The sequence below is a fragment of the Mustelus asterias genome, unplaced genomic scaffold (assembly GCF_964213995.1).
Source record: "Mustelus asterias unplaced genomic scaffold, sMusAst1.hap1.1 HAP1_SCAFFOLD_1058, whole genome shotgun sequence".
In the NCBI taxonomy this organism is placed as follows: Eukaryota; Metazoa; Chordata; class Chondrichthyes; order Carcharhiniformes; family Triakidae; genus Mustelus; species Mustelus asterias.
Window position 1 is genome coordinate 116,981 of NW_027591003.1, and position 14,092 is coordinate 131,072.

Genomic DNA, 14,092 nt, shown 5'->3' on the forward strand with positions numbered 1-14,092 from the left:
CATGCCAGGATCTTACCCTTAACACCATGGGCAATTAACTTCTTTAACAGTCTCCTATGCAGCACCATGTCAAAGACCTTCTGGAAATCTAAACAAATCACATATACTTGTTCTCCTTTATCTAACGTCCTTGTTACATCCTCAAAGTACTCCAGCAGATTTGACAGACATGACTTCCCCTTGACAAAGCCGTGCTGACTCAGTCCTACGTTGTCATGCACTTCCAAATACTCTGCGATCTCATCTTTAATAATGGACTCTAAAATCCCGGAAATAAAAGTCAATTTCTACTGATGGCAACTGAGTTCTTATCGGAAATGCCCTTCCGAATGCACTGGCTGAGGAGAGGGAAATAGTGAGCTCATAGTTTGCTCTGTTTCGCCGGTAATTACCCTTTTGGATCTATCCGCAGAGGAACTGGAGCCACAGTGGGTTACGTTTGTGGCTCCACGGTGGCACAGTGATTAACACTGCTGCTTCACAGCGCCAGGGACGTGGGTTCGATTACCGGTTTGGGTCACTGTGTGTGTGGGTTCTGCAGGTTTCCCCGTGTCTGCGTGCGTTTCCTCCAGGTGCTCTGATTTCCTTCCACAGTCCAAAGATATGCAGGCTAGGTGGATTGGCGATGCTAAATTGCCCCTTAGTGTCAGGGGGACTAGCTAGGGTAAATGCATGGGATGAAGGGGATTGGGTCTGGGTGGGATTGTGGTCTGTGCAGACTCGATGGGCCGAACGGCCTCCTTCTGCACGACAAGATTCTATGATTCTCTATAATCGCATTCCTCGTCTTTTAATTGAGGCAAGTGGGGTTCGGTGCGTGAGTTAATGGACCTCCACCTCAGTTTCGATAGTGTGTATCTGAACGGGGATCGCTGGTTACCAAGAATTGGGAGCGAGACCTGTAAATATGAGACCCAAACCAAAGATATCTAACGTAAGTAAAACAGGAAAACAATCAACTAAGCGATCGGGTATTTCATTCATCGTTGGAGAAAAAAGCTTTTATTACTTTTATTGAAGTTCTGAATGTAACCGAGTGATTCTCAATGACAGGAATTAACGGTGTCCATCAGTGCAAGAGAAATGTTCACAAAACTGGGTTTACCGCTGGATTTATCAACCGTTCTGTTGATGATCTTCAAGGGGATGGCTTCATGTCCCACCACACAGGAGTAAGAAGCGCCGCTGGCCCACTCCAACGCTGCAATGGATAACAGACTGTACATGAAGAAGGAGCTATTGCCGTTCTCCGCCATCACCTTCGTGTTACTGTAGTTCCCGGGGTTCACCGGCTTGTCTTTGAAGGTCCACTTGACGAAGATCTCTCGGGGGGAGAAACCTCTCACTAAGCAGGAGAGGGAGACTATTTTTTGAGCGGAGACTTCTTCTGCGGAGGGCATGAGGACAGAAACGGACGGTTCCCGCGGATTTGGATCTGCTGAAAATATATAATAAATGTCAATAAAGTGGAGAGTTCCAGATACAATTAAACGGTAGACCAGAGGCGAGGGGAATGTTTTGGATGTATGGGTTTAAATGTTCATCTTTGTGATCTGCCCGGTTTCCCAGTTCGGAGCAGAGATTGATATGCTTTTCTTTGCTCCCTACTGTTCTGGATTTCAATTCTGCACCAGGCCCTTCCTATCTTACCCCCAGAGGTACAGGGGAAACCAATAAATGCAATGCACTTGGATTTCCAAAAAGCATTCAATAGGGAAATGCACAAAAGGCTACTTAATAAGAAAAGAGGCCATAGTGTTGGCGGTATTATATCATCATGGACAGAGAATGGGCTAACTAAAAGAAGCCAGAAAATTTGGATCCGGGGAGCATTTACAAGATGGCAAACTGTAACTAGTAGAGTGCCACTAGAACCGCTGCTGGGATCAGCATTATTGATGATATATGGAAATGAGGTAAACAAGATAGTTGAATGTACAATAGTTAGGTTTGCGGATCGAACAAAATAGGTGGGAAGGCAAGTGATGAGAATTTTGCAAAAAATCTGCAGAGGAATATGAGCAGGTTAAGCAAGTGAACAAAAACTTGGCAGGTGGAATATAATGCAGGACAATGTGAATTTATGCACATTGTTGGGAAGAGTAAAGGGGTTGAATATTATTTAAATGGACAAAAACAGCATAAAGCTGCAGCAACATGCGATTTGGGGATCATCGTGCATATATCACAAAAACTAGCGTGCAAGTTCAGCAGGTAATGAGAAATACAAATGGAATGTTGGGCATCATTTTAAAAGGAATGGAATATAACAATAGGGAAAAAAGGATAAACGATGCAACCTGGCACAATCTTCAAATGGTGAAGAGTTTTGATCCCAATAAATAAGGAAATGACAGAAATGATTGACGAGGGAAAGGCCGTGAATGTTGTCTACATGGAATTTAGTAAAGCATTTAAAAAGATCCCGCATGGCAGGCTGGTGCAAAAGGTTCAATAACATGGCATCAAGGGTGAACTCGCTGGATGAAGTCAGAACTAGCTTGGCCATAGAAGACCGTAGCGGTGGAAGGATGTTTCTTTTTTCTGAATGGCGGTCCATAACTGGTGGTGTTCCCCACGGATCAATGCTGAAACCTCTGTTGTTTGTAATATATATAAATATATATATATCTTATATACATTACTTCAATAACATGCAGCTGGCATCATTAGAAAATGTGCGGATGATACTAAGATTGCTGGAACTGCGGATAGTGATGAGGATTGTCAAATAATACAGCAGGATATAGGTAGACTGACAATTTGGGAGGGGAAATGTCAGATGGAATTTTATCCGGACAAATGCGATTTGATGCATGTTCCTTCGAGGAATGGTTGAGGAGGTCTGCCATGTAACTCACTGGAGATTAGATGAATGTGAGGCAACCTTATTGAGCTATATATCATGCTCAGGTGTCGGGACAGGGTAGATGCTGAGAAATTTCTTTTCTCCCCTTTTGTGGAAGAGTCTCGGACTACAAGGTATAATATCTGAGTAAGGGACTGGGCCATTTAGGACAGGGATAAGGAGGAATTTCCTCTCAGAGGGTAGTGAATCTGTTAAATTATTTACTACAGTGGTCTCTAGACGCTGGGTCATTAAGTATGTTCGTAGACAAATTTGTAATCAATAAGGGAATCAACAAATATGGAGTTGGGGCGGGAAAGTGGTGCAACGTTACCCTATCGGATGTGTCATGATCTCACTGAATGCCAGAGCATACTCAAAGGGTCGAATGACTATAACTTACTGCCCATGCTCTTACTCAATCTAAGCCAATCTCACCACCTTCAATTCATTGTTCATTCATCAACTTATCAATTTCCCCATTTAAAAAAGTCCGCACGACCAGAGTGTTTAGTTAATGGAATTACCAATCAGGGGAGGCCAAAAGAACATGGAATAATACATATTGACTTTACACATATCATGTAAATAGACACAATGGCTCATTAATCGCTCCAATCCCTCCACTCACCTTCTTCCTTGTGGACGGATTTTCTTAAAGGTGTCGGCAGATCCTCATGGTTCGCAATGCAGTCAAACACAGTCCCACTCAGCCAGGCTTGTGTTGAGATGTTTAAGTTGCTGACGACGCTGTAAGGATCCTCTCCAGGCTTTTCAGCAATTTCTGATTTCAAAGCCTTCTTGTCTTGGCTCCAGGACACGTTGAGTCCATAAGGAGCATGAGATATGACACAGGTTAAGGTTACAGTAGCCTCCAGTAAGACCTGTTCAATTGGTGGTGGCAGTATTGTCAAGGTGGAATCAGCATTCTGGTAAGAATCTGCAAAGGAAAAATGAAAATCAACACAAGTTCCATCTTCAGAATCAAGACAACATTATTCAGCCCTCACACTCTAAATGGAATAAATCAACTTCGAGATATCAAACTCCAACCATCGCCCTTAATCTTCTATAGTCAATGAAAAACCAGCTTGGTCTGGGAAAACTATTCTCATTGTTAAAATATTTCTGCTCCACTCCCATTCTAATGAATCGACATTGCAACTTTCCCAATACAAATATATCATTCCTGATCTCAGGAATGCAGTCCTGAACGTTGGTTTATAAATAGGGTGAATGCACTTTTCAACACATTACCCTAAAGGTGTTACCAGACAACGACATCAGTCCAAATATTATCAGCTGCCTCAGGAATTTCTGTGCATATTAATGCATGTCACACTAATAAATGAAATCAAAGGATAAAGCTGGTATCAATTCCACCTCTCTCACTATATGACATCAAAGTATCAAAGTTGGGGGAATCATTGTTTGCAATTCTGATAAAATCCTGAATAGTGAGCAATCCAAATGGAGCTCTTACATTAGAATGAAACACAAACTACATAGAAATAACTAAGAATTTGTTGCCTGCTATGTCCTAACTTCAATCATTTTTGGTTTTGATTAAAAGCAGAGCGCAGAGTAACCAATTTCTTTATTGGTCTGTGCCTCTTACCCAGAGATCCAGTGATGTTTCGACTTTGGAGGAGGCCTTGATGAGTGACCTGGCAGGTATAGACTGCTTTGCTGAACCATTCTCCAGCGGAGACTGTCAGCCCACTGCTCGCCGAGAAGTTCCCATTCGCATTCCAGGCGGGAGAGGTGACAATTCCTGAATCCATGGGTTGTCCATTCTTCAGCCACTTCACCGTCATTGACTTTGGAAAGAAATCGATAATTGAACAGATAACGGTTGCAAATTTGCTTCTTGTGATTTCTTCACTGGAACTCACGGTGAGGATAACGGTTGGTGCGATGTCATCTCGAGGACCTTCAGAAACACATGTTAATCATTTTCAGCAGAAGATGTTGATCAATCAAATGCATTCTGTATTATCAATTCATTTGCAGTCAATGGACACAAACCTGGATATTCCAGGGGTCAAGAATATGCAGATCTCTATAAATTAGTTATAACAAATGTCACATACAGGTTAATCAAAGGAATTTTGTTATGTACAATTTCTACAACACTTACATTGCATTTCAATGCTCTTATCTGAACCGCTGTGTCGAACCTCACAGTTGATGTTGCTGCATGCTCCCTCTGACTCGGTGATGGTTAATTGGCTGCTTAGGGTGTAGGTTCCCTTTGTGTTTCTCATTGATGGGTAAGTCTTAACTCCAGTGGTGATCGGCTGTCCATCTTTCTTCCAGGTCAGCCTGGTGATTTCTGGGAAGTAGTCCATCGCCAAGCAGCCGTAGGTGACGGTGCCGTCGGTGTTGTGTTGCTGACAGGAGGAGACCAGGTTGTGGAGAACGAGCGGAGACGGTGTCGCTGGGAAAGAATGGCCGATATAACAAGTTAGACTCTGTTATTTGCGATTACTAAGCCAGCAGACATTTCAGGATTTGACCAGAACTGTGAGGTTATGCTAATATTTCCGAACAAAACCTACATCACATTTGAGATTTTATTTGTGCTATTAGTTAGAAACCATCACCTGTTCCTTCCCTCTGTAGAAACTCACATCTCTTTCTCCGTCTCTGTCACATTGGAGAAAAAAAACATTTTGACGTTATCTGAATGACATACATGGCATTGGATCAAAAGAGAAGAGACAGCGGATTCAGTCCATCAACTCTGCGACCATTTGTTTCTCAATCATCAACAGTTGGTGAGGAGGAAGTTGTCTCTACATTTATGTCGTTGCAGTTTTGGAAATTAGAGAATCCCTACAGTACAGAAGGAGGCCATTTGGCCCATTTAGTCTGTACCAATGACAATCCCACCCAGGCCCTATTCCCAAACCCTGCTACTGCTCTTGCGAACCCTGCCAGCTCGTGGAATATTCTCTGTAAACACATTTCATATCGAATATTACCCTGCTAATCCCCCTGACACTAGGGTCAATTTAGCCTGGCCAGTCAATGTAACCCGCACATCTTTGGAGTGTGGGAGGAAACCGGAGCACCCGAAGGAAACCCACGCAGGCACGGAGAGGATGTACAAACTCCACACAGACAGTGACTGGGGTTGAAATCGAGCCTGGGTCCCTGGCGCTGAGAGGCAGCAGTGCTAAACACTGTGCCACCATGCGGCCAAATTGCCAGTGTTCAAGCCCACTAATGCCCCTCTCCTCCTCTTTCCATCCCTCTGCCACCAAACGCCCCCTCCTACAACACCCAAAGCCCCAAAAACAATGATTCGTGACTTTGCTTTAAAAATGCCATCAGGATGAATATTTATGTAATCATCATATGCCCTAACTGTCAATACTAATTCAAGCAATTGCAATTACTACTTGAACTACAAAGACGACTTGCATGACGAACGGCAAAATCAGCAAGTGATAGTCCATAGGAAGGTGGCTGTGGTTATGGAGGGTCAGTCATCTCAGCTCAAGAACATCTCTGCCTTCGGGTAGTATCCTAAGCCGAACAGTCTTCAGCTGCTTCAGCAATGACCTTCCCTCCGTCGTAAGGTCAGAAGTGGGGATATTCACCAATGATTCGCCACTCATCAGATGGTGAAGCAGTCCATGTTCAAATGCAACAAGATCTGGACAATATCCAGGCTTGAGTCTGACAGGTGGCAAGTAACATTCGCGCCACACAAATGCCAGGCAATGACAATCACAAATAAGGGAAACTCTAAACACAGTCCCTTGACTTTTGATGGTGTTAACATCACTGAATCAATGTCGACACTTTTGGGGTTACCATTGACCAGAAACTCAACTGGGCACACCACATAAACACAGTGGCTACGAGAACAGTTCAGAGGCTAGGAATACCGCGGCGAGTAACTCAACTCCTGACTCCCCAAAGCCTATCAATCAACTAAAAGGTACTTGTCAAAAGTGCAATGGAATACTCCCCACTTGGCTGGATGGGTGCAGCTCCAACAACACTCAGGAAGCTTGACACCATCCCGGACAAAGCAGCCCGCTTGATTGCCACGGATCTACAAAGATCCAATCTCTCCACCACCGACGCTCAGTAGCAGCAGTGTATGCTATCTGCAAGATGCACTGCAGCAATTGACCAAAGATTCTTAGACAGCAGCTTCCACACTCAAGAACTCTTGCATCTAAAAGGACAACGGCGGCAGATAAATGGGAACACCTCCACCTGCAAGTTCCCCTCCAAGCCGTTCACCATCCCGACTTGGAAATATATCGCCGTTCCTTCGCAGTCGCTGGGTCAAAATCCTGGAATTCCCTCCCTAACGGCATTCCACAGAACATGAACTGCAGCGATTCAAGAAGGCAGCTCACCACCACCTTCTCGAGGGCAACCAGGGATGGGCAATAAAGGCTGGCCATCCAGCGAGCCCATATCCCAAGAATGAATAAACAAAATAATTAAACAATTTTCTCTAATCTTAGGACCATACATTCAAAGCATGAGAAGGACATTCCGCCCCTTGAGCTTTCTCCTCCATTCAGTAACATCATGGCTGAACTGATTGTGCTGTTAACTCCATATTCCAACCTTTCCCCTCGCCTACGGAAAGTTAGCTGTCTACTCTTTCCCGGATCTTTCCCCGATCCCTCGGCTTTCCACATTTTTCCCCGGCTCCCTGCGCTTTGACCCGTCTCACTATGCTCTCTGCACATTTGACCCCCGCCCCCCCACTTCGCTTTTCCCCGCGTCTCTGCCATGACTCCCTCTCCCTACACTTTCCCCAGGCTCTGTGCCCTTTCTCTGCTCTTTCTGGACTTTCTGTATGCTACGTTCCTTCCTGTATCTCCACTCTCTCTCTACCATTGTCCCCCGGCTCTCTGCCCTTTTCCCCGCCTCTTTGCCCTTTCCCCCGACTCCTTGCTTTTTTCACCGGCATCCTGCCATTCCCCCTGGCTCTCTGCTCTTTCCCGCCAGCTCTTTTCCCAATCACCCGGCTGTATGCCCTTTCCCATGGTTCTCAGCCCTTTCCCCCCGACTCCCTGCATTTTCCTCCGGTTCTGTACTCTTTTCCAAGGCATTCTGTAATTTTCTCCGACTCTCTGTACTTCCTTTCATCTTTGTGCCCGTTCCACCGGCTGTCCATCCTTTAACCTGGTCTCTGAATTTCCCTGGCTGTCGGCCATTTCCACTTGCATCCTGTGGTTTCCCCGCCTCTGTGCAGTTTCCCTGGCTCTTGAGCTTCCCTTCATCTCTCTCTTGGCATTCTCCTGCATTTGGACATCACTCGTCTGCAGATCTCACTTCAGTTCTCTGTTGTTGAATAGACCACCCCCCCCCCCCACCACCTCCCCACCTCCCTCCCCACCCACCGCCGCCGATTTCGCGACTGTGAGTGGGAGAGTGTGAGTGAGTGATGCTGGGTGAGGGATGAGGGTGAGTGAGTGAGGCTGATTGAATGATGGTGAGTGAGTGAGAGTGAGTGACACAAAGAAGTTTCAGTGACTGAATAAGTGCATGGGGATGATGAAGATGAGTGCACATGAGTGAGTGTGAGTGAAGGTGAGTGAATGAGGGTGAGTGACGCAACTAAGTTTCAATGAGTGAGTGAGTGCATGGGGATGGATGAAGATGAGTGCATATGAGTGAGTGTGAGTGAACGTGAGTGAGTGAGGGTGAGTGAGGGCGACTGAGTGACGCTGTGTGAGTGAGGTAGTGTGAAAGTGAGTGAGTGAGAATGAGTGAATGATGTTGGACAGTGTGTGAGTGTCACTGAGAGTAACTGAGGTTGGGTGAGTGAACCAGGGTGACTGAGTGAGGTGGTGAAAGTGAGTGAGAGTGAATTAGTGAGTCTTAGTGAATTGTAATGAGTGACTGAGTGAGGGTGAGCGATTGTGAGTGAATCAGGATGTGTGAGTGAAGGTGATTGAGTTTCAGTGACGGCGAGTGATTGAGGAAGAGTGAGCGTGGGTGACTGAGAGATGGTGAGTGAGTGAGGTTGAGTGAGGATGAATGCCGATGGGTGTGTCAGGGTGAGGGTGGGTGAAGGTGAGTGTGGGTGAATGAGGCTGGGTGAGTGGGGATGAGTGAATGAAGGTGGATGAATGAGAGTGTGTGAGCGAAAGAGGGTGCATAAGAGCATGTGAGTGAGTCGGGGTGAGTGTGGATGTTTGAGAGAGTGTAAGTGACTGAGGGTGTGCGAGTAAGGGTGATTGTTTGAGCGTGAGTGTGGGTGGGTGAATGAGGGTGAATGAGTGAGTGTGGGTGAGTTTGGGTCAGTGAGGATAAGTGAGTCAATGTGTGTCAGTGAGGGTGGATCAGATAATGGAGCAGCGCTATGAAAGCTCATGATTCCAAATGAACCTGTTGGACTTTAACCTGGTGTTGTGCGACTTCTTACTGTACCCACCCCAGTCCAACGCTGGCATCTACACATCATTGCTATCATCGGCACCGCAAGCCGTCGGCTCAAAGTGGACTCCCGTGACGAAGGAGCAGAGCTCCGAAAGGTCGTGATTCCAAATAAACCTGTTGGAATTTAACCTTCTTACTATAAGAAGTTTAGTAAGGGGCTGAGGACATAGCTTGTGGAGTGCTGGTGTTGGGGATAATATGTGTTAGACAGTGTGGGTGTGTGTTTGTGTGTGTGTAGGTGTGTTTGCGTGCGTGTGTTTGTGTGTGAGAGAGAGAGAATGAAAGAAAGATCGTGTGTGGTGTGTGTTTGCGTGAGAAAGGAGAGTGAGAGACGTGTGTGTGGCCGAGATTGTGTGTCGTTCGTCTGAGAGGGAGTGTGTGAGAGACATTTGCATGTGAGAGCCTGAGATTTTCCATGTGTGAGGCAGTGTCTCTGTGTGTGAGAGACAGTGTGCGTGAGTGTGTGTGTCTCAGAGAGAGAGAGAGAGAAAGAGAAAATGTGTGTGTTTGCAGCGTTATTTTATACTTGAGTGCGTATGAGAGTGTGTGAAGGGAAAAGTGAGAGAGAAAGAACGTGCAAATGAAACATAGTTGGTGTGTGCGTGAGGGCCACGTTTGAGAGAACATGAACCTCTGATAAAAAGGGAAAATGCTGGACAAGCTCAGTACGTTTGGCAGCATCGGTAAGGAGAGAAAAGAGCTGATGTTTCGAGTCTGGACGACCGTTTGTCAAAACTAAAGAGCATAGATACTGAAAGATATTTATGCTGTAGGGTGAGGGAATAAAAGATGAGTCATAGGCAAGAACGAAGGGAAAGGTGCTAAGAAGTGCTGATGGAAGTCCATGGAGAGAATAGAATGTGTGAATGGCCAAACGGCAGAGAAGTCAAAATCAGAGGGTAAACTAGAGATGTAACAGATGGCCCTGAAGTTGGGGGAGGGGTGACAAAGGGAGAAGCGTGGGAAAAAAGTAGAAAAGAAGAGGAAAAGGGATGAATGAAAGAATAAAGGGTAGGGGGGGGGGGGTAAGGAAAGAAGGAAAAAAGTAAAATGGGGGTAAGAGTAGAGTGGGAAGAAAAATAAAGAAAGACGAATACAATGAAAAATAAAAGATCGGAAATGAAAGTAGAAAAATGTTAAAAAGGAAAATAAACGAGAGAAAAGAAAGATGGGGAAAAACAAAGGTAAAGAACATTAAAAAAAAGAAACAAGGGGTTCCAAGTGGGGTAGAGCTAATCATCTGACATTGAATTCGATGTTGAGGCCGGAAGCCAGTAAAGCGCCGAAGCGAAAGATGAGGTGTTGTTCCTCCGGTTTGTGTTGAGCTTCACTGGAATATTGCAGCAGGCCATGGACAGGCCTGAGGGCATGAAATGTCCGTCGAGTGCGTGTTTGTGATAAAATGAGAGAGAAAAAATGAGAGAAAAAATGTGAAAAAACGTGTGTGAGATAGTGTGCGTGCGTATGACTGTGTGTGTATAGAGAGAGATTGTGTGTTGGGTGTATGTGAGGGCGAATGTGTGAGAGACATGTATAAATGTGTGTGAGTGTGGATAAGAAAGAGAGATTATGTATGAGAGCCTGAGCGTGTACGTGTATGGGACAGTGAGCCTCTGTGTAAGAGAGGGTGTGCATGTGTGAGAGGGTGTGTGTGTGTGTGTTCGGGTGTGTGCATGTCTGTGTGTGCGTATGTGTGTGAGGGAGAGAGAGAGAGAGAGGTTGGTTGGGGGGGGGGGGGGTGGGGGGGGGTGGACTACCACCCGATCTATATCCTTTGCAAGTCTATATTTGAAACAATATCGCTGTTGCTTCACTGTCGCTGGGTCAAAGTCCTGGGACTTCCTCTGCAACAGCACAGCAGATACATTGGCACCACATGGACTGCAGTCATTCAAGGATACTTCAAGTCAAAATTTGACCCTTGCGAAAGATATCAAATTTTGGCCTCGCAAGCGACTGTAAAATCGAATTACACTGTAAAATCCAATATTCCCAGGGCCGGTGGGTCAGCTTTTAATAATTTTCCCCTGTCTCTTTTAAATCTCGAAAACTGGGCAGAAAAATGCAATTTCGCTGAAAATGAGCACATCGAATTTAACAGATTCAGTGTAGTTTAATTTCCCTAACAGATATGGTGTTACAGTAAGAATTAAACAAACCAGGAAATATTTAAATTGAAAATCATTACCTGATTCGATCTAATTTCTTAATTAACTGTAATCAACAAAATAATCGAAGCAAAACACCTTATAGAGCAGATTACAGCTGAGTAATGTATTGTTTTCTGAATTCATTTTCCATACAATTAAATATTCTCTAAAACCGTTAAATTTGATTGTTGGAGGTCATTTTTGTTGAATTAATTAGCACGAATATTATATATAACTTATTATTAATTGCCAGTTCTTTCTCCTGTCAGCTGATTTGTTTTATATAATAAAAAACAGTTCTCAATAATTCAAAACTCCCTTCTGCATAGAACGTTGTTAAGTAATTGGGTTTCAACGAAATCTTAAACAGTGTTAAACAATTAACATCAAATTACTGGATGGAAACGTTCAGACATCTTTAATAATTTTACCTTCATCTATTCACATTTTATTATTTGATTTTTGTCTTTTACGAAAAGCCTTCTATTTACCCACAAATTGATTAAAAATGCATACTTCAAGGCCCAAGTATACTGTAAAGCATGGCTGTTTGTGATCAATAAAATTGCTTCCTTGATTTAATCATTCAGATCATTGCTGTAATTAAATTGTTGATCATATTGTTTAATTGAAAAAGTTACACATAAAACAGTACAAAACACAATGAGGACAATTTATTCAAATCCTCTGCAAGACTGAGACATGATGAAAAATAAGTCGAGATTTTGTTCTTCAGTTTAATATTTAATAATAATTAAACAGAAGTTTCAGATTGAGTAAATTCGTCTGTGCTGACATTTGTTCTTCCTATCATTTTATTCTGTCTGCAGCAGTATTGGAAGACAGAATGTTATTGCTAGGAGCAGAACTAATATAAAACTTCCGTAATTAAACTAATCAGTGTGAATTTCAAGCATTTACTTGCCGTTGTCTGGCTAGCACCTGTCGACACCTTACCACAATTCAAAAACAACCAAATGAACAATTACTTCATGCTAGCGAACTTCAGCTCTCAGAAAACTGTTTAAGATTAGAGTAGTGATTAATTATCTATCTACATATTACTTTAAAGCAATAATTTGGCTGCGCCTGCAACCGAAAAGAAATGCAATAACAGGATACATACATTACCAAACTGCAATGTAAAACTCCTATTTAAGTGACGGTAAACTTAATTAGCGCAAAACGATTATTTCAAAATATCTTGTTGAACTAAACGTTGATGTAGAATCAGCCTGTACTCATTGAAATAGTTTCAGAAATAATCACAAAATGTTTTCAGCCTAGAACCTTTCTCGTTTATGTTAATTGTGTGCAATGCACAGCATAGTTGTGAAAGGGGATTAATGATATCAACATCAAATATTTTTGGTGAATAAGGAGTACATTACCGCGAAGCAATTGTTTCAATTATATTAATTTCACTCTACAAACTTCAAACTTGTTAATTAAGTATTGATTGTAGCAATGAATTATATTCTGAATGATTTTTTTTCAGCCATGCTGTATTTTAATCTGCAATCATCATTTACATTTATAAAAGTGTATCTTTATTTCATTTTTTTCCGAAACCTGCCTGTTTTTTCCCCGACAATCGTGCTAAAGTATTTTCAAATGCATTGAACCAGAAGACGTGGCACCACGCAGTGTCAACCAGTTTAAACAATGCAGAAGCAATACCGAAACTCCAAACCATTCCACAAATTATAAACATTTTAAGTCACCCAGATACACAATCTCCTCAGCAGAAAAATACTAAAACACATCACCGAGGGAATGAACCCCGTTTTATGGAGAAGCAGCTCAATTATCCATTCAACAGAAATAAATGTAACATCGCACGAAGATCTCAATACGGAATCCAGCAGAAGAGCTCGTCACCAAATTATTAAACTAAACAGCAATCTGGAATGATAACAATAATATTGTGAAGAGGTGGAATATGTCCAACAAATTAATATTGAAACTTTATCACATTTTATTCATATTGGATCATATTTCAAAGAGACATCAAACATATTTAAACATTTCGATGGGAAAAGCTGCAGCCATCAGATGCCACCGAAATTAAACATTGCAGGTATCACAAATTGTGAATTCAGTGACAAACTATGTTCTGAACGAACGGCGTAAACCGTGCCTTAGTTTAATCTGGAATTATCATTTGAGATTTTTTTTTAAAACTGCAATAAATCTTGCCTGAGTTCTGCCTGCAATCATGCGTCAAGCAGTTTCAAACGTGTTGAATGTTTGTATTCAATCACAAAGAGTGTAACTGCTCAGTGTCACCGAGTGTAAACAATGCAGAAGCAATACAGAAACACCAAATAATTTCACACATTTTACTTATTCAAAGTCACCCAGACACACAACCACCTCACCACAAAAAAACACATCACTGAGGGACTGAACCCCATTTCATGCAGAAGCAGCTCAATTCCACAAATACTTTCAACAGAACCAAATGTAAAATTGACAGAGAATCTCAATATAAAATCCAGCCAATCTGTTAATGACAAACCCAATTAATAATTAAATGGACAGAAATATGCCACAACAACACGAGATTTGTGAGCAGACGGAACATGATCACTAAATTAATACAGCAATTTTAACATATTTTGTTAATATTGGGTTACATTTCAAACACTTGTGCAGTAGATGGTACAAC

At 42.9% G+C, this 14,092-nt stretch overlaps 1 gene segment (V, D, J or C); it reads right to left on the minus strand.

Moving 5' to 3' along the window:
• Positions 1-997: 997 nt before the first annotated feature.
• LOC144487818 (Ig heavy chain C region-like) lies at positions 998-4,845 on the minus strand. The segment is given in 3 exon segments: positions 998-1,438; positions 3,480-3,788; positions 4,467-4,845. Coding segments are annotated over 3 exon segments (903 nt in total).
• Between the last annotated feature and the right edge of the window lie 9,247 nt (positions 4,846-14,092).